The 23,684-nt window shown below is 39.4% G+C and overlaps 1 protein-coding gene across 1 annotated transcript in view; it reads right to left on the bottom strand.

The window, feature by feature from the left end:
• Window positions 1-23,684, bottom strand: part of LOC124623025 (calpain-D-like) — a 517,886-nt gene that overhangs the window by 67,141 nt on the left and 427,061 nt on the right. The window contains 4 exon segments of the mRNA XM_047148816.1: window positions 9,041-9,227; window positions 9,325-9,439; window positions 19,651-19,853; window positions 20,748-20,928. Coding sequence (XP_047004772.1) covers window positions 9,041-9,227; window positions 9,325-9,439; window positions 19,651-19,853; window positions 20,748-20,928 — 686 coding nt within the window.

Genomic DNA, 23,684 nt, shown 5'->3' with positions numbered 1-23,684 from the left:
GGAATCCTCTTATGACAGGAGTAACAATCAATTCATTGATTCTCCTGGATTGTAACAGTGGATAGACAGATCACAGTGCAGCAAATTATTTGCCAGTTCAATGTCGAGCAGCTAACAGCGAACAACCTACCGTCCAGAGCCACCTTCTCCCTATGGGAAAGTCATTGCTAAACACAAATACCTATGCTCACATGTCACAGGGCACAGAGTTTAGCATAGATGTCTGTTTAAGGAGTTGGGCATTTTGAATATTGCTTCACATTGTATTTATTCCATCATGATGTCTGGTTGTACATAATTCACTACAGTTTCAAAAGGAACAATGATGTATATAATTACCATACAAGAAGGAAAAATAACACTCATTACTCCACATTAAGGTTATCTTTAGCACAAAAAGGGGTGCACAATGCTGCAAAAAATTTTTTTGAACACTTACCCAGAGATATAAAATGTCTGACAGACACAAAAATAAAATTTGAAAAAATAAAATTTGAAAAAACAAACTGAGAAAGTTTCTCTTTGACAGCTCCTTATATTCTGTGGAATGAAAGGTGGTGAGTATGACATACCTACTGACAACACCTGAAATGTTCAGAATGTTATGATATGTACAAATTAGTTTGTGATGTCAGTGTAAAATTACTCACTCCACATAATTACGATCTATCATGCGAAATGATCCATGGAACATGAAACTAACTAATCAGGAATGATGCCTTTGGGTATTCTGAGCATGAAAAAAAAATAGTCAGCTGGACCTGTGAGTAATGGTGCACATTGGTAGGTACTCTTGGAGCTATTTTCATTCAGTGGATATCAGCACAGTGTCCACCTACATACCTAAGTGATAAGTATGCTTAATTGCTATGCAGAGCAACCAACTTCAATCCTCAGTGCAGCCATGGGTTTTTAGTTAGTTAGAAGACTGTAAGAGGCTGCTCTCAGCCTTGAGGTACCTGTTAAGGAGTTACTTGAGTGAGAAGTAGCAGCTCCAAGGTCTTGGAAACTCACAAAGGCCAGGGGAACAGTGTGCTGACCACAAGCCCTTCCATACCACATATGAATAACACCACTGACAGAGAGTGGTGCAGTGTCTGGTTGGTACTGCTAGCTCATCACACGGAGCTTGTTATGTTTTTTGAGGATGAAATTGGGCTACTGATGCTTTCTTCGCTGTGGAAAGAATATAGCAATTTATAGTCAAATTGGTGTAAGACAATCCCTGACAGTTGCAGTGGGCTAGGTGTTATAACATCAAGTTGAACACATATATTTCAAAACGACACAACACACATAAGTCACTGAGCAAGTTGACAAAGCAAGACATGTGAACAAGGTATCATTCGAATGAACACTGAGTCCAAGTCTAGCAGCTGCTGGCTGGCTGGCCGCTTAGGTGGCGCTGCTGCTGCATGGCTGGCAGACAGTGCCACATGTAGACGATGCGCGTAATTGTGTGGCGGCACTTTGAATGATCGGCGAATCACAACACTTTTCCCCCCTTTGAAATTTTTGCACTGGTCTTGATGGAGGTGGCCTGTAGATTGCTAACGTCCATAGGTGTTGTTTGACTGGCCATAAAGTCTCGAGGAGGAGGCTTGCCATACGGACGGAAGTGTCCCTGATGATACCGGGTTGAGATGACAGGAGACGTAGGGGTCGAATCAGCTGGGGCCCCGTGCACTAAACTGCCGTTTGCGGCAAGTCCAGATGATATAACAGGAGACATGGGCGATGTGTTGGCATCCGTAGGAGAAGGAGGCGAGTAGATTGGCTCTGACAGATGGATGGTCATCCGGTTCCTGCATGGGCACGTCTCCTAGTGGCATCCGTTCTTGTACTGGCACCGAGATGACAGTGAGAGGGCTGTGTTGTGAGTAGTGAGAGATGCCAAGATCCCGAGCATCAGGTAGAGCTGAAGGTGGTGTGGCAGCATTCGGAATAGGCGTTGCTGGCACACGAGGCCGCAACTGGTCCGAATGACGCACTGCAACACCCGTGTCCATCTGGATTTCATACAGGCATTGGCCACGGTGTCGTTAAGATGCAGCCCGGACTCCATTTTGGCCGCCTGCCATATCCCCGTACCCGGACAAGGTCGTCGGCGGTGAACCAGCCAAGCGAAGGCACCTGTGGTCGTGAGGTGGAAGGCCGCAGAAGATGAAGCAGCGTGCTGGGCTGTCGGCCATGTAAGAGCTCAGCCGGGCTGTGGTCGCCCATGGGGGTGAAACGGTAAGAAGCCAGAAACTGAAGAAGCACATCATCAGCAGCAGAAGAAGTCAGGAGTTTCCGTATCTGAGCCTTAAATGTGCGGATCAGTCGTTCAGCCTCACCGTTTGATTGTGGATGGAACGGAGGGGCCGTGACATGCATAACGCCATGACGAGCACAAAAATCTGCAAATTCGGAAGATGCAAATTGTGGACCATTATCAGTAACAAGAGTAGAGGGAAGGCCTTCCAAAGAAAAAATGCGGGCGAGAGCACTTGTGGTTGCCACGGTGGTAGGCGACGTGAAACGGACAATGAAAGGAAAGTTAGAGTAGGCATCAATTACGAGGAGCCAATAAGTACCTCAAAAAGGTCCTGTGAAGTCAGCATGAATGTGCCCCCAGGGCATCTCAGGCGAAGGCCACGGTGACAAAGATGACTTCGGGGCGGCGGACTGTGATGTACAAGGGCCGCAGGCAGCAACCATGTGTGCTATTTCAGAGTCGATGCCAGGCCAGTACACATGACGGCGCACCAGAGATTTTGTGCGAGAGACACCCCAGTGCCCTTGGTGAAGGAGGCGCAAGACCGAAGCACGCAAAGACACAGGTACCACAACACGCGGCGAAGCATTGTTGGTGGAAAGGAGGATAACACCATCCCTTGCTGTGAGGCAGTAGCGCAAAGCGTAGTAGTTCCACAACAGGTCAGAAGTTTTAGCGGACGGACGATCTGGCCAACCCTTCTGAATACAGCATAAAACCCGGGAGAGGGTAGGATCAGAACCCGTAGCAGCTGCCAGCCGGTCCCCGGTGATGGGGAATCCATCCACAACCCGCTGCTCGGCAACATCCAGGTGGAAACACAAAAGTTCGTCCCTATTGAATGCCAGATCAGGACCCATGGGAAGGTGAGACAGTGCATCAGCATTCGCATGTTGAGCCGTCGGCCGGAAATGAATCTCATAATTGAAACGAGACAAGTAAAGAGCCCAACGCTGGAGGCGGTGTGCAGCCTTGTCGGGAAGTGACGATGATGGATGAAACAAGGAAACAAGTGGTTTGTGATCTGTAACAAGATGAAATTTGGATCCATAGAGAAAAAACACCAAACTTATGAAGAGCATAAACAATGGCCAAAGCTTCTTTTTCAATTTGAGAATACTTTTGTTGGGCATCCGTGAGTGTTTTGGAGGCATAAGCAATGGGTTGTTCAGAGCCGTCAGAAAAACGGTGCGCAAGGACTGCACCGACCCCGTATTGAGAGGCGTCCGTAGCAAGAACAAGATGTTGGCCCGGTCGATAAGTAGCCAGGTACGGGACATGTTTCAGCATAGTCTTCAATTTCTGGAAAGCCGCAGCGCATGACGCGGACCAGTGAAAAGGCACGTTTTTATGCAACAGGCGATGCAACGGCTGAGCCACCGAAGCAGCAGACGATAAAAACTTGTGATAGTATGCTATTTTCCCCAAGAAGGCCTGCAGTTCCTTAACAGATGTAGGGCGAGGAAGGGCATTGATCGCAGCGACAGTTTGCTGAAGCGGACGAATACCATCCTGAGAGAGTTGAAACCCCCAAGCACGTGATACGTGCCTGAAAAATTGTGACTTCTGAAGATTACACTTAAGACCGGCAGCCTGTAAGACATGAAAAAGTGTGCAGAGGTTCTGAAGATGTTCTTCAGTGGTGGAGCCAGTGACATCAATGTCGTCCGTGTAATTTATACACCCAGGGACAGGGAGCAATAATTGTTCCAAGAATCTCTGAAAGAGAGCAGGGGCACTGGCAACCCCGAAAGGCAATCATTGGTATTGATAGAGGCCAAAAGGCGTGTTAAGGACCAGAAACCACCGGGAAGCAGTGTCGAGAGGAAGTTGATGATAAGCTTCTGACAGGTCAATTCTAGAAAAATACTGGCCTACCCCAAGTTTAGTGAACAATTCTTCAGGTAGGGGCATAGGGTAAGTGTCAATGAGGCATTGTGCATTTACAGTGGCTTTAAAATCGCCACAGAGACAAATAGCACCATTGGGCTTAGCAACGACAATGACAGGAGAGGACCACTCACTGGAAGTGATGGGAAGCAAGACCCCTGAAGTAGTGAGACGATCCAGCTCCCGTTTTACCCGATCACGAAGGGCCACAGGAATGGACCGAGCCCAAAAAAACTTAGGCCGAGCAGTGGGTTTGAGCGTGATATGAGCTTCAAAATCGTTTGCACGGCCTAACCCACTAGAAAAAAGGGACAAAAATGTCATCGACAAGGAATCCAAATGAGCATAAGGAATAGCATCAGAGACGATATTGACAGAGTCATCTATGGAGAACCCAAAAACGCGAAAGGCATAAAAACCAAAAAGATTCTCTGCGTTACTCTGATCGGCCATAAATATAGGAACAGTGCGTACGACAGATTTGCAAGATACCTCAGCATTAAATTGTCCCAAGAGCGAAATCTTCTGTTTATTGTACGTTCGTAATTGCCTAGTGACAGGTGACAGGATTGGAGAACCCAACTGGAGATACGTCTGAGAATTAATTATAGTGGCAGCAGAACCGGTATCCACCTGCATGCGAACATCCCGACCAAGGATTTGGACAGTGAGAAATAATTTCCCTGAAAGGGAAGAAGTGCAATTGACAGACAACATGGAATCAGAATCAGCGTCATGTTCATGAACATCATGTATGCGGTTGGATTTGCGAACAGCAGACACATGACCCTTCTTTTTGCAATTGTGACACACGGCCCAACGTTGGGGACAGTCTTCCCGTGAATGTTTTGTAAAACACCGCGGACATGAAGGAAGTTACCGGGGGTTTTGCTGCAGTTTCTTAGAGGGTTGTTTACGGTTAGGCTGAGGCTGCGCGTGGGAGCGTACTGCGGCCACGTCGGCCGGCAGGGACGCACCGCACGCATCGTCAACAGCGCACAGAGGTTGTATATCCCCAACGTCACCCCACGCCTCTATTTGCGCCCCAGCAGCGCGAGAAATTTCAAAAGACTGCGTGATGGATGGGACTTCATCTAGAGTCAGATTTGCGAACTGAAGGGCACGTTGCCTCACTTCTTTGTCGGGCGCCGACCGGATAATAGCATCCTGTACCATGGAATCGGCATAGGATTCTTTGTGAACGTCAGTAACAAATTGACACTTTCGATTGAGGCCACGAAGTTCAGCATACCAAGCACAATAGGTTTTATGCGGTTGTTTTTCACAACGATAAAAGGCAACATGAGAGGCTACCACATGCGTTTGCTTTTGAAAATAGACAGACAGAAATGAGCACATTTCAGCAAAGGACAAAGATGCAGGATCTTTCAAAGGAGCCAATTGCGACAACAACCGATACATTTGAGGTGAAATCCATGAAAGGAACAGAGACATACATGTTTGTTCGTCCGTGACATGAAATGTCAAGAAGTGCTGCCGAAGACGTTTTACGTAATCAGACCAGTCTTCCGCCATCTTGTCGTAAGGAGGAAAAGGAGGTATAGACAACGATGAGAAATGCCCCGCATTTGATGCCATGACGAAATTGCAAATCGCCGATGTTAGAAGCGTTTGCTGTTCAATGAGACCTTGCAATAGTTGCTCGACAGTAGCCATGGAAACCTGTGGGTCATCGATGAAAAGAAAAAAATCCACTACCTAGTCGCCAGTTGTTATAACATCAAGTTGAACACATATATTTCAAAACGACACAACACACATAAGTCACTGAGCAATTTGACAAAGCAAGACATGTGAACAAGGTAACATTCTAATGAACACTGAGTCCAAGTCTAGCGGCCGCTGGCTGGCTGGTCGCTTAGGTGGCGCTGCTGCTACATGGCTGGCAGACAGCGCCGCATGTAGACGACACGCGTAATTGTGTGGCGGCACTTTGAATGATCGGCGAGTCACAACACTAGGAACAACAGCTTTGCACCTAACTCAACCAATCATGTAACTCTATTTTGTAAACATCTCTATGGCAATGCCTCAGTGTTGTCATACCTATGTAGATGACTCTTGTTTTCACCTGCAGCTGTCAGTGTTACACAGCAGAAAGCTGACAACAGCCTCTTAAGTCTACTTGACTGTATGTCTGATCCAATGCACCAGTTTGTTTGCTGACAGCACCTGCATGCAACCTATACCCTCGGCAAGACAAACCAGCACATCCTCGTTCATGTATTGAATGTGAATAGTTTGAGGGGCACTTCACAGGGATGAAGATGATTGTATGACCTCCCCAATCATCCAACCTCAATCCTGCTGAATATATCTGGGATGTCATCAACAAATCTCTTGTCCTTCTTCCTGAGATATGGGCTCTGTTTGAACAATCATGGATTGCGATGTCTCTCCATCACTTTTGGTGCCTTTTGGAATCCATGCCATGATCAATCATGCCATCTGCCATCTCAAAGGAAAAAAGAAGATGCCACAGTACTAAGTAGATGTCCCTAATTCAGTTGTTCATAGGTTTATAACTACACATACCTAATGGTAAACTTTTGTTTATTTGTTGACCAGGAAGTAATTGTACCACATATCAGACAACAAGTTGAATGTAAAAAATTATTGCAGTTTGAGAAAGTATACTTTTTTAAGTTTTTTATCTGGTTTCCAGTTTGCACTTCATATGAAAAAGATATCACATTACTCAAGAAAAACTGACCAATAATTTTACAATTTAATGGCTTTCATCCAAACCAAGCACTCAGTTCACCTTGTTGCCTGTCAGAAATTTTACTATTTTATGCACTATAGAACTTATGCGGTTAAGTTTTCGTGAGTTGTTTTTTTTTTAAAAAGTGGATGTGTAAATGATTTGTCTGTTTACCGTTTGTGCAGTCCATTCACCATTGTGTACTGTCTTTTTGATGTTCCCCATTATTTTCTATGAAAAATACTAATGTATTCATGTAAATATGAAGCTCCTAGCAAGAGATAAACAGCATCTACCTAATTTAACAGAGGAAGCAGCAGCTTAATCAAAGGAACTGTTTTCCAGCTAATCTTTAGGTTACATTTAGTTTGGGGAAATCACAGATAGTACTACACAGTATAGTGATAGTTTGCTGTTAATACAGTTCACACATTAAGTCCTTAAGATTTACTTCACTTCTGTCAATGTATACTTAGGCTCTTTTCATATTCATACAGGTTCTCCTCCTTAATGGGCTGTACAGAGTACGATGAATGAATGAACTGTGTTTATTAAAATCTTAGTCTCAGAGCAGAATAACACAAAGATGCAAATTTTTGGATGGTTTAATGTGAGCAGGATTTAAAGAATAGCATAAATTTTATTCATATGTTGTTTTTAAGAAACAGTTGTTGGCAACAAATGTGTACATCAGAGCTATTATAATTCGACATCTGCTGTCTATCGAAGAAGAAAAAAAAAAAAAAAAAAAAAACACTTTCAATTTTATACATAGAAAGGGTACCATGTATGACATAATACTATACATTTAGTCCATTTGCAAGCAAGTACCAAATCTGTTTTATTGTGAAATTCAGCTCATTCTGTTTGTTCACGAAATGCACAAGACGGTACTGTCAAAATGATGCTATGTTTCTTGAAATCTAGATGATATCTGATACAGTTTTGCACTTTTGCCAAGTGAACAAAATATGAACTGGCAGAGAAATGGACCAGCTTTGTGACTGGAATGAAGACTTCTTAGGAAATACAACTCAACAGGTCATTATTACCATGAGAAATAATGTGTTACAGAGCCATATGTGCAAGTGTGGATGAAAAAGTAATGCCTCTCATGTAATAAAAAAATTAATGATTAACATATAAAGGTGGGATTAGTAAAGTTCCCTACTCAACAATACCATTCAGCATAGTCACCATGCATTTGTACACATTTCTGCCATCAATGAACTGAGACATCAAATTGAGTTTGGTAAAATTCAGGATTTTGCTTCTTGACCCATGATTTTAAAGCTGTTTTAACTTTATCCATGGAGTAAGAACATGGAGATGCTGTAATGGGCACCAGCAATGTGTGGTGGTGTGTGAAGAAGTTTGGTAATGGAGAAATTGATACTGCAGGTACGCATGCTGCAGCCTGACAATATCTGTCACAGATATCAATTGGGGACATGCTGATGAAGCGATTGAAGGAGACAGACATGTTAGAGTTCATAGTCAACAGTGAAACCTATGTAACCACATTTAAGGAAGTTAGAACAGCAGTAAGAAAGTGATATCACTAAAAGACATTCATTCCATCATGCTTCATCACAATTATTCACTCCCCCCATGTCATTTTTCCCAGACCAAGTAATTGCAAAAATGGGTTGGTCAATGGTGCCTCGTGCACCCTACAGCCATGATTTGCCCCCATCTGACTTCTATCTGTTTGGAACTATGAAAGACAACTTATGTGGTTAGATATTCAGTGCCTTGGATGAGATTAAAACAGCTGTCTTGGTTCATCAGCATATTTTCTAAACATATGGCCTCCCATGCAACTAATAAAAACCTTGGTCATATGCCTATGGACATATACGACCCAACATCTCTTCTATACTTGTATATTGTCTCTCTGTCCATTGATCATGTGTGTCATTTACTCTGTTTATCAGTCAATCTTAGCAGTTATTTATGAGTTCATGGTCTTATCCGTTCTTCAGATACTTCTAGTGGAAAGTGCACAGATTTTTTTTTAAGAAACTTCAAATTTTAGCATTTGCTACTTTAAGTGACTTATCGTTGTACCCCTTCTTCTAATTGATATTTCAGATATGTGGTGGCTATCTCCCTATTCTAAAACATTTATTCATTCTCACCAATCTATTATAACCTGTGCCAGCTACCTGGGACGGAGGCCTTTGCGCTGATATTCTTCCTCATCGACTTTCATATTTCCACCACCACATGAGGCTCCCATGAGGAAGCGAGCCTGCCGTGAGCTCAACAACTGTGCCCATATTAGGTCACGGTCCAGCTCATCTTCTGATGGTAATGACGATGGCTGGAGGGGAACACTTTCACATGGAGCACCTACGAACAGCAAGAAGAAGAAGAAGATTTTAGTTAATTTTAGGCACAAGTATGATTAAAAGGGCATAATTTAATCAGAAGTTCTGTCTGTATTTACCTGTAAGTGTTGCCAGGCCTTCAATAGCTCGACCCGAAACTAGTGCTTCATAACAACCATGAATTTTAGCAACAGACTTCTCTATTAATGGTACCCATAGCTGTTTTCTTTTGGCCTAGAAAAACAACGCTGTACATTAGCTTACATTCTAAAATGCATGGTTACTATCACCAATAATCTAAGCACACACAATAGAGAATAGTGAAATGATAATGTGATTGCCATGTTCTTCAATTTTCAGTATGTGTTCATGGGATTAGATTATTAAATTAGTTTCCTGACAGATTTAAACAGTGTATCATATTGGGAAGACATACTGGAACCTTGTTATTCGTGATCAGTCCTCTAAGCAACTGATATACCCAGGCACAAAATATTTATTCTGTAAATAACATCTAGGCTATAATTATGACAGTCTCCATGGTACTATCTTTCCCAGGGAAGCTGGTCTAGCAACATATACAGCAGAGCTTCTGTGAAGTTGGAAAGCAAGAGAGAGACAAAAAGATTCATTGTGGGAATATTAAATGGGTATAAAACACTTTCATAATCATTGCAACACTGAGCATAATGCAAAACCAATAACATTTGTTTAATGATTCCCTCTCCCCCCCCCCCCCCCCCCCCCCCCCCCCCCCCCTGCGCCAAACACACACGCACACACACACACACACACACACTACAAAAAGAAAAATATATATACCATCCAATACATAACTGTGAAAAAGCAAATGGTCAAGTATTACACATACAAATAATTACTGAGTTTGTAGGAGGCAAAGTTCTTGAACCATTATAAAAAGGCTCTGTTGCAGACTTCAGCAGTGAATGACTTTCAAAAGCTCAGCTTATAAGAATATGTCAGACTTTTTTTTATACAGCAATATATATTCTTCTGTGAGTAAAGGTTTAGAGATAATCACAGAATTGTGCTAGAGAACATTTGAGTGTTATTCCTGATGACTAGTAAAGTATGATGTGTGAAATTTGTTTGGTAGCACTGCAGAAAATTTCAGGCAATCATTATGACTAGGGTCCTTCTTTGGCAAACTTCACATCCATTTCTGGCAGAATTATCATCTATTTTTGGTTAAATTCATGTCTAATATTTTACTTTATTTTTTACTTATTTTTCCCTGAGTTTAAGCTTTCAACAAATGATTATTTCTCTTGAGAAGCAACAGCATTTTCTCACCAATGAATGGAGTGCTTCTCCGATTTAAGGTGTTTCTTGGACATCAGTTTTCTTTTCTCGCCCAATTCAGAACTTACAAAATCTACAGAGTATGTATTTCAGCTTTTTGAAGGCACTCATAGCCAAGTGCCCATACTATCTCTGATAAAATAGTTCATCTGAATAAAATTTGCTATGAAACAGCATTTATTACAGAACTTAGTGTTTTGACAGAATATGCAGCTATATTTGCATTTATTGTAAATGCGAATTTTTCAGGTCCCTAATTATGAGAGAATTCCAGTCCATGAAAATCTCTGCATAGTGAATGCCAAGATTTCTGAATGCAAATCAGGAAGCATAAATGGTATGTATTACAATTATTTCCATTTTCTTTCATAAATAAGGTTAATTTCTTCAATAATTTTCATTTTCTCTCTCAAAAAAATTATTTACTCATAAAATTCACGTTTAAAAATTCCACTGAAATTATATAAAGCTATTGCAATGAATGATTCTCATTTATGATATATTCTATCAAAAAATCAGAAATCCATTAGTCAGCCATCACAATTCAATGAACAAGTACCTTTAGGTAAGCACTTGATGAAAAAATATACTGTCAAAATTGGCAAGTCTGCAAACTATTTCAGAGTAATTAAGAACAGAAATTAGTGTGAGGAATGTCAGCATTATTTCTATGTAAGATATTTTACTACAGTAGGAAGTGTCAGTGTATGGATAAGATCCCAACAATGAAATGCTTTGGCACAAACACACAATATACTAACAGGAAAATTTTTCTTGTATAGCTCTGCTAGGACTTCATTTGTGAGGTCTTATATGGCTTTCTCTGAGGAGAACACTTCACAAACGCCAACCAGAGAGGCAATTTACAAATTCTACTCAGCAAAATAAGTCAATATCCTTTCATAGGTCACTTCCTTAGGTGGAACTAAAATGTATGACATTAATAACACTTTTCTTGCATGGATGGAGAGTAACATTTATAAAAGAACACCGATGGTACACTGACAGGCTGTGTAACAGGTGTAAAATTTAATTCACAATTTGAAAATAATATGTTTGGTCCTACAGTGTTTGGTACTGAAGCCACTCCTGTTCTGCATCTATGTGAATGGCCTTCCAATGACTCTGAGTAACTATTGGTGATGTCTGCTGATGATACATGCATACTTATCAAAAGCCAAACTCAGTCTTACCAGCAGAGCTCAGATTACTGCTGAAAAGGCTTACAACTCATTCACAGCAAACAGTTTAAATTTTAATGTCACAAAGGCTCACATTATGTAAATTTTGTTTTGTAAAATTTTATAAATCTGATTTTCAAGTTGAATGTTCTTATTGTGAATAGTGAAAATACTAAACAAATCTTGAGAGAGGCATTTTTAAACAATATAAGAAAGATTATTACATCTTCCAGTATTTTTTGTCAGCAGAGTTGATTAAATTGTCTTGATCTATCTTGGACAAAATTGCTACAACTTTGAACCAAATAAGTCTAGTTTGCTGTCCCATCATATGACCATATCTCCTTTCAGTGATTTCTGCAGGCCTTTCTGAAGGTCTTATCTTTTTCAAAAGTTGTGACAGCCAACAAGAATTTATTTATCTCTGTACATCACTCTTCTTATCATTGATAACTCCTCAAGTTGTGGACTCCAAAAAACATAGTATTGAAGAGGCACAGTGAGCATCAAAATCTCTTATACTGACGATGTGCTGCTACTCATACAATTGTTGGACCTCTGTCAGCCACGAACTCTATGGTTTGCACAATGCTTTTTAAATTGAATAGCCATAATATCTTTATCTGTTCACATTTAATATTTTCTCCAGTTTTTTAATCTCACTCTTGATATCTCCAACCTGAAGGTTTTCTCGTTCACTGTTAATGTAATGTGCAGTCACTCCCACATAGTGTATTTTCCTTAGATTAACTGTTAGTGACACCCCTACATATCTAAAAACATTCCTCACGTCTCTAGAAACAGCTTCATGCAAATAATCAGTGGTTTTCTTCATATTTCTCAAAATAGTGGTTGGATGAGGTAACTGTTTGTTTTGCAATCAAGCACTTACCTGGTTCCCCACATCAATAAGGAACCAAGGAACTGTGCACTCTTCAGAAATATATTTTCATATGCAACTTCCAATGGTAAAATGTCTTTGCTGACAAGATCAAGGGTGGTTTTTTTTTTTCTGCAGCTACCTTCAAATTTGGTGGAACTTCAAAAACTTTACATCTCTCTTAGTATTTAAAAGAATAATGATACTACCGTTGTCCAGCCTTGCATACTTATTCTAAAGAATTTGAAGCCCCAGTTTTAAGTTCAGTGAAATAATAACTTTTTTACATGCAATAAAACATTGATATTTTGATTTTCTAATTGTCAACAAATACATAAGAAAATATCTTACAAAGTGACAGTTTCAATTTGGCTTCTCACAATAATGTGAAATCACTTTCATTCACCTTACATGAAATGATGTTCATAGTGTTCATTTGATTAAAACACTCCTACTAACATGTTAACCAAACTACTGAACAGTTGCAATGGTCAAAAACTTTAGTGTGACTGTGGCACTATGCAAAAGTAAATTAATTACTTGCATAATTCATTGTTGTTGTTGTTGGTAATTGTAACTGTTGGCTGTCCCTCCACAGTGATATGAGAAGGCTCCGCAGAAAACCTTCATGACTCAAGGCTAATTTCATCTGTATCTCACTAACAATTGTACCTTCCCCAAGGAGAAGGTGACTTCTCTGCCACACCTCCAAACACACAGGAGGAGCAAACACCCATATTTCTATCTAAAAATGTGTCCAACTGTAACAGTACCAGTAAGTATGCATTCTACATCTACATCCACATGCATACTCCAAGCCACTGTAAGAAACATGGCAAGGGCACCATAGACCCCTACTAGACATTTCCTCTCTTGTACCACACACAAATAGAATGAGGGGAAAATGACTGACTTAAAGCCTCTGTACAAGCTGTAATCTCTCTCGTCTTACACTCATGTTCCTTTTACAAAATGTATGTTGATATCTCAAATGCTGGTTTTCTAAATTTCCTCAATAGTGCCTTGGGAAAATAATATCATCTTCCTTCATGAGGCAGTTCCATAATACTTGCAAGCGCATCAAACCTACCAGTAATAAATATAGCAGCATGCCTCTGAATTACTTTGATGCCTTCCCCTAATCTGAACTGGTGGGGACGCCAAACACTCAAGCAGTACTCATGAATGGATTGCACTAGTGTTCTATATGCCATTCCTATATGGATGAGCCACACTTTCCCTACATTCTGCCAATAAAACGAGGTTGACCATTCCACTTTCCTTACTACAAACTTGATGTGCTCATTCCATTTCATATTGTTTTGCAACATTTTACCTAGATATTTAATGAATGTGATTGTAACCCATCATAGTCTGCTACCCAGCTAACTGACAGTTTATATGCTATATATAAATTACTTTTAGATTAGACAACTCTCCATTCAGTCCAGGTAATGATAGCTGTGAAATATTAGTATGAGATCAAAATAAAATCCTGCCACAGATGAGAGTAATAAAATCTATTGATCAACTGCTGAAGCATTTGCAACGAATTGTCAGAGTTCAAAATGTGGTAATTTTACTGCCATCACTAATTCTTGGATGAACTCTGGAAAATAGTAGCTCAGCAACAGTAATTGAAGGACCCATAAGGAGCCAGCCGATGCCAAGGCATCAGCATGCAGGTCACGCACAGTGCTGTTTACGCACTTGAGACAGGCCGAGCTGAGCACTGTAATCCTGCCAACAAATAGAAAGATGGGGCTCTTGCAGAATAGGCCAAGTAGTTTCTGCAAAGTCAGGCCTTTGATTTGTTATTCTCCATGTGGCTAGAAGCATTGTGTTGACCACAAATAAGCTTTTAACCTGTATAAATAACCATCAGTTTTAGCAGAGATATTTGCAATCTGGCAGTACCTATGACAAAGACAGGACTATACCAGGTGCCAAAATGGTATGCAGTCAGCAGCCATCAGAAGGGTGGGCCTCCGCCATCACTGGCCAATCCTGTAGAACCAAGTCCTCCTCCCAGAACTTAGTGCCTTTCTACTGGTGGGCCACCTACAGGGATGCTTCAACAGCAGCCAGACTCCTACCCTGGAGGGCATTAAATCTTGACTGGGTACAGCCACTTACCTCCTGCTCTGGTGCACCACCACTCAAGGGGGTGACTTCCATGCCCAGAAGCTATCATCCCCTGCTATTTTGGCAATAACTGTTGTCATCCATGAGGAGCTATACCATGCCTAACTGGGGCACATGCTGCTGAGCATGCTCCTTTGGTGTCAACATTCCTCATCGCAGACATGATAGCTGGCTACTGGACCTCCAGCTGGCCACTGCAGTGCACCACAAGCCATCTATGCCATGCGCTAAAGAGGGAATGGCTGCTATACTGCAGCACTACAAGTATAGTAGCACGAAATCTCGATAAAATGTTTGAGTTCTGATGTCGTTCCCTGAGCTCCCAATGGCCTGCACCTCCATCATGACCCACCACTGCAACCCAACCCTGTGCAGTAGTGGCTTTTCACCCCAAGTCATGTAATAATAAACAGTGGAACGCATGTAATACTCAGTACAGAAAGACTGCTAAAATCATAGCTTGGCAGCAGTGAGACTTCTGGGGTAAAATCTAAGTGTATATTGAAAGGGCAGGGTAACTGGAAATAGAGGTGGTGTATTTGTAATGGCAGACACATAAATCAAATGTGTTGAGACAGTAACTGAAGACGTACCTGAGATTGTTTGGACCAGATTCAATATGAAGGGTGGGCATAAACTTATAATTGGACATATCTATCAACCATTAGACTCACTCTCAGATGCAACCATAAATGATAGAGAAAACTTCAGCTCACCAATGCATATATTCCTGAAACACACTGTCATCAATGAGAGAAGTAATAATCATCCATTACATGAGATAATTACAGTAGTGTAAAAGTAGGATGTGACAAGACATTTTACAAAACAAAAACTAAATGATTTCTCTGAAAACTACTTACAACAGATAGTTTGGAAACTCATTCATGATGGAAATACACTATGTCTAATGGCAACAAACATGCCTGACTTCTCTGAAGACGTCTTCATTTACACTGGCATTGTTACCATGAGACAGTTGTAGCAACAGTGATTATCAAAGAGCAAAGAGGAAAGAAAACCATTAAGAACATTTAATGTTCAGGAGACTACAGTGAAACCCCGCTTTTACACTTTTCAAGGGACTTCAAAAAATGGTGTAAAATGCGGGAAAATGTAAAATGTGCAAAATAATGTTTTAAGCCGTAAAAGTTACATATAGGATACTCCCTTGCTCTTTATCTACAATGAATGTACATAACAGGCTTCAAAAGACTTGTCGGAGACTTTTTTTATTATTTAATAAAGGTTTATTATCTAATAAAAACTGCTGATGTAACTGGAATTGATAACCGTCTGGAAAATGGAAACGTTTGACTTAATTTCAAACAACATAATCGATGTTTTTGAAAATCCTGCAGCTGTCATTCATTATTTAAATAATGAAGTACTGCACTAGTTACGTATTTTTTCACGCTTAGCACGACGCGTTTCAAGAATTTTTTCTTGTTGTCAAGTGCAGATATGTAAATAAGTATTATGTGTAGTGTTTGAATATGTGTTATTTTGCGTCTCTTGCACTGTACTCTTCTTTTTGAGGTTATCAGGTACTGTTCCTCATCAGTTATGTAGAAAACCACACACACACACACACACACACACACACACACACACACACACACACAAACTATCACTCACATTGTTTGTTTGTGTAACATCACATAAAATACATACATAAATGCTGCACTTGACAATGAGAATAAATTTTCGAAACATGTTTTGCTCAACATGAATACAATATGTAACCGGCGCTGTGTTTACACTAAAAACATTTGAGCAACACAAAGTGAATGACGGTATCAACTAGCACTCCACGTGGCCATACGCCAAAACATGCTAAATATGGTTCAACAAAGGTTTCACAACGATCTCAACCACCATGAAACTGGATTTGCGCAGTAGAGTCAGTTTGAAAATGGTTATGATTGGTCATAATATCTTCATTCGAACGAACCTAGTTACTCCCATCAGCCATCACGCCACACAGAGCTAGGCAGCGGTGGGAGATACGACTCGAATTGTAACAACTTTTTCTCATCTACCATTCAAATCCACTGAATAGAGTGCCCTGGTGTCAAGAAACTTAACCACGTAGTATTTGTAAACACTACTGAATGGCCAACACTATACCAGCATCATATTTTCTCCGCAAATATTTTTTTGTAATGCATAAATCGCGGGAAAATTATACATATGTTACCGCAAAATCAGGTGGAAATTAACATTGTGGGCATAGAAAATTTGACAGAACCAATAAAAAATGTCATAAATGGTGGGAAAACGTTAATTCCGGGAACAGAAAAGTGGAGTTATATTGTATATAAATAGGCAGTAGTGTTACATCTCAGGAAGGAACTCTAAACATTTAGCTCTGGGAAGGAGCACATACAGGAAGTATGTAGTTGACGAAGCACTACACACACACACACACACACACACACAAAACAGAACAGTTTGTGACAGGAAGAACCCTCATACTATACTGTCTTTGTAAAGAAACAGTAACTACTGCACGACAAGTGGGGGTAAACAAAGCATAGGGTTACAGATAGAGAAATGTTGAATGAAATGTGTCTGGTTGTCTAAAGGGCAATGCATGAATATGTGAAGCCTTCAACAATTGTTGTAGCAGAATCTTATTGAGAAAGACCTGTCACAATACCTGGAGAAATTTGGCTGCATGTTAAGGCTTTCAGCGGAACTACAGTTAGTGTCCACACTCATGGATAACACTTGAACTGAAACTGAGAGTAGCAAAACAAAAGCAGATATGTTGAATTTTCTTTTTATATTATCTTTTACAGAGAAGTATCCAGGAGTACAGCCACAATTAGATTATATCACCACTGCAAAGATGAGTGATTAAATGTCAGTGGCACTGAGAAGTGGGTGACATTGTTAATATTGAAACGGCCAATATTACAGAAGGCCCCAGGGCCTTATGAAACCCCAGTCAGATTATATACAGTATCCACAGTCGAGTTGGCCCCTCTTAACAATAATAAACCCTAGATCCCTAAAACAAAAAATTGTGCCCAATAGCTGAAAGAAAGCACAGTTCACACTTATATACAAGAAGGATAGCAGAAATGAGCCACAAAACTATCATTGAATATCTTTGACACTGATCTGCCGTAGAATCTTAGAACAAATTCTGAGCTCATATGTAATGAGATAGCTGGAACAGAATGACTTCAGCATGGATTCCAAACTCAACTCACAATTTTGTCTTGTCACATCCCAAAAACCATGGATCAAGGTAGTCACATGGGTGCAGTATTTCTCAAGCCCTTAAAACATTTGACTCAGTACTACACTAATGCTTATTACCAAAAGCACAACATAAGGAGTAACAAATGTAATTTTGTAACACAAACTTTTTGCAGGTATGACAAAGGGTAAAGGACAGAGTCCTCAAAAGATGTAGAAATAACTTACAGTGTGACCCAGAGAAGTTATTGAAACTCATGCTCTTCGATTTGCGAATTAATAACCTGGCAGACAATATTAACTGAAACCTCAGACTTTTGGCAGATGATGCAGTTATCTATAAGGAAGTATTGTCTTAAAAAGCTGCACAAATATTCAGTCACATCTCGATAAGATTTTAAAGTGGTGTTATGACAGATAACATGCTTTAAATTATCATAAATGTAAAATTATGCACTTTAAAAACAAAACAAAAAGTTTCAAGGCACAGTATTAAATGAAGGATAGACTAGAGTCTCCTATTTATCAGTCCCTTAGGAACCATGAAAACTAAGTTAGACAAACTAATCGCAAAAAAAATATTTAAGTGGTCATTCTGGGCAGAAACCCTAATACCTAGTACAGTGGAAAATATCTTCTGGCACTCACTTCACATTGGTTTGCAGAGTATGGATATAGATGTGAAAACATACACAAATAGAAGAGCAACAACACTATACCACAATTAGATACAAATGCACCACAATGTTGCTCTATATTAACTAGGCACAGCAATCATGTACTGAATATAACATGAAAGATTTGATGCCATGACAAAAGAAATCAATGTCTTTTCTCAGTGCCAGTATAAGACAGCTGTCTACAGATGGTCATAGTTGAAAAATAGACAGCCATGAAATGTTCCTTCATGTTTCTGAGCATATAAAAATCACATAGCAATGAGTCAGAACTCTATGGTGGATGATGCCATATTTCCAGGTTCAAAACATAGAGCAAAAAGCCTTTTCTGAGTGTGACTTGGGAGGTATAGCATTAACATAAAGGATGACTATGTCTTTACCTAACTTCCAACAGATCTTATTGTGGTTCTCTGCATGATGTAGCATCAGTGGTTGCTATTTTTAACATAAAACGTGTACACAACTTGGAAACAATCTTTGAATTGAATTATTTGAAATGAGTATGTGTCGAGAAAATAGCAAAAATAATTAATTTACCAATTCAAGGGTGCCATTTATTGTTTGATTCTAATGTTTGTGACATACAAGTGAATACCATGTTCTACTCTTACTTATTTCACTTCAGCTTAACAACTGAAAACAACTAACTGTTTCTGTTGTGAAATGTATGTCCACATTATTTATAAACCGTTTTTACTCTCATGAGATATACCTTACCTATTATCACGCCAATTGTTATAATACCATGGGCTAGATTAAATTAAAACATTTATTTTATTCACCAAAAGCGTGACAAACACCGTTAACATCAGATACAATATTCATTTTTCAGCAACATTTGAATTTATCAAGAGACTTCCTGTATCATTAATTCAGATGTTTAAAATGAATATTAATATGCAACAATACTGTTCACATGATTACTTTTGCAGTTAAAATAGCACTTTGACAGCAAACATTACATTTTACATTATTTTGTTACTCTACGTCTAAGTTTGCTGATTATATTAAGAAAATAAATGCAACCTGAGAATAAACCAGATGTCCTCGCTTATCACAGGGCAGAAGGTCATCAACAAGCACTGTAGTCCACTTTCCATCTTTACACAGACGCACTTGATATGCTCCCTGCTTGCAGAATTCTCTAGTTACCATCACTTTCTTCACAAGATCCTCTCTCTCTGCCAGTACAGCAAGTGCACTCAGCAACCAGCAATTACCAAGCACACCTACAAGTAAAAAAAAAATCATCAATAATGGCTTGGCTAAGTGAAGACAGTTTATGTTTCTTTATCAAACAGCCTGCTCATACTGGTGAAAAGCTCTTTATCTATGAGAGAAACACTGAGGCCCATATTTCCATAGCTATGTTAGGAGAGATTTAAAAGTTGGGGGATTAAGTACTGACAGAAATGGACTTATGAACACAGACTAGGAATTTACCTGTATGTTCTGCATTTGGTATACAAGAAGATAGTGAAGCTATATGTAATGATTAAAATGCATATTTAACTAATTGATGTTACAATGATGTGAAGTTGAATAACCTGTAATCTAGCAAATAATGTGCCTATAATATGTTTAATATCTGTTTTGGGAACTGTATCTCATGCTCACTATACACTTTGGTGGTCAGTTCCAAATCTCTCTCACTTTTCATATTTTCATTCACTAATTTCATATGGCATAATATTCTGGGGCAACTTTTCATGCAGGAAGAAAATGTTCATTACAAAAAAGTATGTATATATCTACACTTTACAGGAACCGACTGTAAGGAATAAATGTATTCTCCTTTTATATAATTCTGTAAAAATAAAAGAAGTTGATTTTTATCGGAAAAACCAGGGATGGCCACATTGGAGATAAATTAAAATATAAAAGCCACGATCATACAGCTCACTCACTATCTACTTTGCTGCCCCCACATCACACCTGCATTGTACAGATTCTTACTAGGAACCAATTGGAAACAAGCCACCAGATATATAAATTATCTTTGTAAACAAGTGTCATAGTTATTGTCAAACATAAGAGAAACAATTTACTGAAAAAGATGTGCAGAGTGAATTCTTGCTACATTCACATAAAGCAAAATCCATATTACTGATAACTGACTGTACCTTGTGATATATCAGATGGCAGAGGGGTACGAAACACAACCCATTTCTTGAGATCGCCATCTGTGCTTATCTCATGTGGCCTTGACCACTGCACCACATGATTGTCTTTGGTCTCTGCAGGATTGTAATACAGAGATTTTGGAGCAGGAGGAAATGAGTCATCTACAAAAGGCTCCTTATGCTGGAAATAAAACAAAATCATTTAAAATTCCACATCTTATGAGTTTTTCTATTGATATTAATAGACTGTTACAACATCCTTGCTCTTTCCTGGTAACCAAAAGCACTTTCTCTAAACCAAAGAACATTTTTCTTCATTATATACCTAACAGTAAGAATCTAAGGATGGATCAGGATAGTTGCTGTTGTTGTGGTCTTCAGTCCTGAGAATGGTTTGATGCAGCTCTCCATGTTACTCTATCCTGTGCAAGCTTCTTCATCTCCCAGTACCTACTGCAGCCTACATCCTTCTGAATCTGCTTAGTGTATTCATCTCTTGGTCTCCCTCTACGATTTTTACCCTCCACGCTGCCCTCAAATACTAAATTGGTGATCCCTCGATGTCTCAGAACATGTCCTACCAGCCGATCCCTCCTTCTAGTCAAGCTGTGCCACAAGCTCCTCTTCTCCCCAATTCTATTCAATACCTCCTCGTTAGTTATGTGATCTACCCATCTAATCTTCAGCATTCTTCTGTAGCACCACATTTCGAAAGCTTCTATTCTCTTCTTGTACCTTTACATATTATTTACCTTTACATATTATTATTTCTCTGTACCAAGTGCCCACAAATACTCTAAACACATTGGTAGTTTTTGTGCATGTTATGTAACACATCGTTTCTGAAATGTTGCATAATATTTATGTCAAGCATTCATCCAACATTTGGTCATCATAAAACAAAATTGTCAGCATGATTCCCACTTATGTTAAACCTTACTTCAGGATTGACAGCTATGAAGAGTGTAGTGCAATGATGATCATGTAGGAGGTACATCACACACACAGTCAATCTCTCACAGCGGTCAGCAAATACCTGTCACTCTCAAAACTGCATATACATCTCTCAACTACAAATTGCCCCCTTTTACCACTCTAGTAAAGCTGAAGTTACTCAGTGCAATCAAAGGAACATGAGATGGAAGTGAATGTTGGCATGACAGGACAAAAATCTCAGAAGTTATCAAGAATATGCACATCCATTTTATTGATTGGGAACAAAAGTTCGATGGAATGGACTTGAAAATTCTAGTGTACATTGAAACAACAGAAAACTAAGAAAAGTACTCTCTACAGAAGACAGAAAGTGATTCAATGTCACAAATGCCTTTCAATATTTATGCTGAGAAACCTAAAAGACAATTTGTTACAAAAATCAAGAGGTATAATAGTAAGAGGAGAAAGAACCATGGCAATAAATTATGCAGTATATGAAGTGTAGTATTTATGGTAAGAAGAAAAGTGAAAAAGAAATAAGAAAATGCTTCAACAGCTTTTAAATGTGGTTGTGGAGAAAAATATTATAAGTGAAAGGGACTGGTGGAATGGGAAATGAAGAAGTTTGAGGGGTTTGAGAGGAGTTTTGATTGATGGGCAATTTGACAAGATGGCAGACATTGTTCATGTAAGGTTTCACTGCACATATTTAGCAAGAAATCCAGGCACATATTACACATGGAGGCATTAAGAACAGAATCAATATTCTAGGCATGACATTCAAGGGAGGAGAATAAAATAAAATTTAAAAAAAATTGACTCATTCTGGTTCTTTCACAGACAATGCATGTGTATTTTATTGAACATTCACTACAGGACCAAGCAGAGGACAACATATTTTCACACAACTGCATCTTCTTTTTCAGTATCAGTGTGAAGTAATTCTAATAAGTTGTTAAAAGTTTGATTTTCCATTCAGAGAAAGTTGATGTAATTTTCAGTTTCTGAGTGCAATATTTTCTTAAGCAGATTTTCATTGTTAAAAATAATCTCAATTTCAACCATTCCCTGAACCAGCATATTGTTTTCTTTTTCTTCTGTGTACACAGTGCTGAAGTCAATGCAAGAAATGATTTGCCTGCACTAGTAGTCATTCCCACCAGTGTCAAACTACTGTGCTGTACAATATGCTCAGTGTGATAGATGCTTCAAAAGTGAGACTAAATTTGACAAATATTATTAATACATCTATGCATTTGTTTGCTCAGCTCTTGTGAGGCAAACTGAGGAGCTATTCAGTTGAGAAGTAGTGGCTCTGGTCTCATAAACTCACATATGGACAGGAGAGCAGTGTGCTGACCACATGCCCCTCCATATCCACACCCAGTGATGCCTGTGGTCCGAGGATGACATGGCAGCTGGTCGGTACCATTGGGCCTTCATGGCCTGTTTGGCCGGAGTTTAGTTTTTTTATGCGTTTATTTGATAAAACTGTGAACAGGAAACAGTGAATTTGACAAATAGATCTGTTCTTTTGCAGGTATATTATCAAGAGAAAACTAATGGAAATGATAAGAACGACAAAAACATCTTGGCTGTGAAGACACTGCCTGAAAGAAAGAGCGACTGAAGAAAAGATTTGAAAAGAAAACTACTGTTCAGTTTCTGGCAGCAACCTGTCATTTGTGGTATTTGTTGGACACTGTGCTTTTGTCTGTTGATTTATAATATTATTTACTGTTTGTTAATGTATGATACTTAACACTCTGAAGCATGTTCATCAAATATTATGAGTAGAAAAAATTGAGTTTTTTGTCAGCCTCTCATCGAGAGAATACCCAAACAGGTAAGACAAATTGTGTGTTATGTAAACAGAAACTGTTGGTGGTGGCCTCCTTATCTCCATCAACAAAATGATCAGAGGAACTATGGCAGTTTCATGGAGAAACAAAATCACCGTTGATAAAATGGGTAAAGAAACATTTGAGAAAGGAGAGAAAA

The sequence above is a fragment of the Schistocerca americana genome, chromosome 7, assembly GCF_021461395.2.
Source record: "Schistocerca americana isolate TAMUIC-IGC-003095 chromosome 7, iqSchAmer2.1, whole genome shotgun sequence".
In the NCBI taxonomy this organism is placed as follows: Eukaryota; Metazoa; Arthropoda; class Insecta; order Orthoptera; family Acrididae; genus Schistocerca; species Schistocerca americana.
Note: the sequence above shows the minus strand (reverse complement) of the source record. Positions and strands in the feature narration are given on the sequence as shown.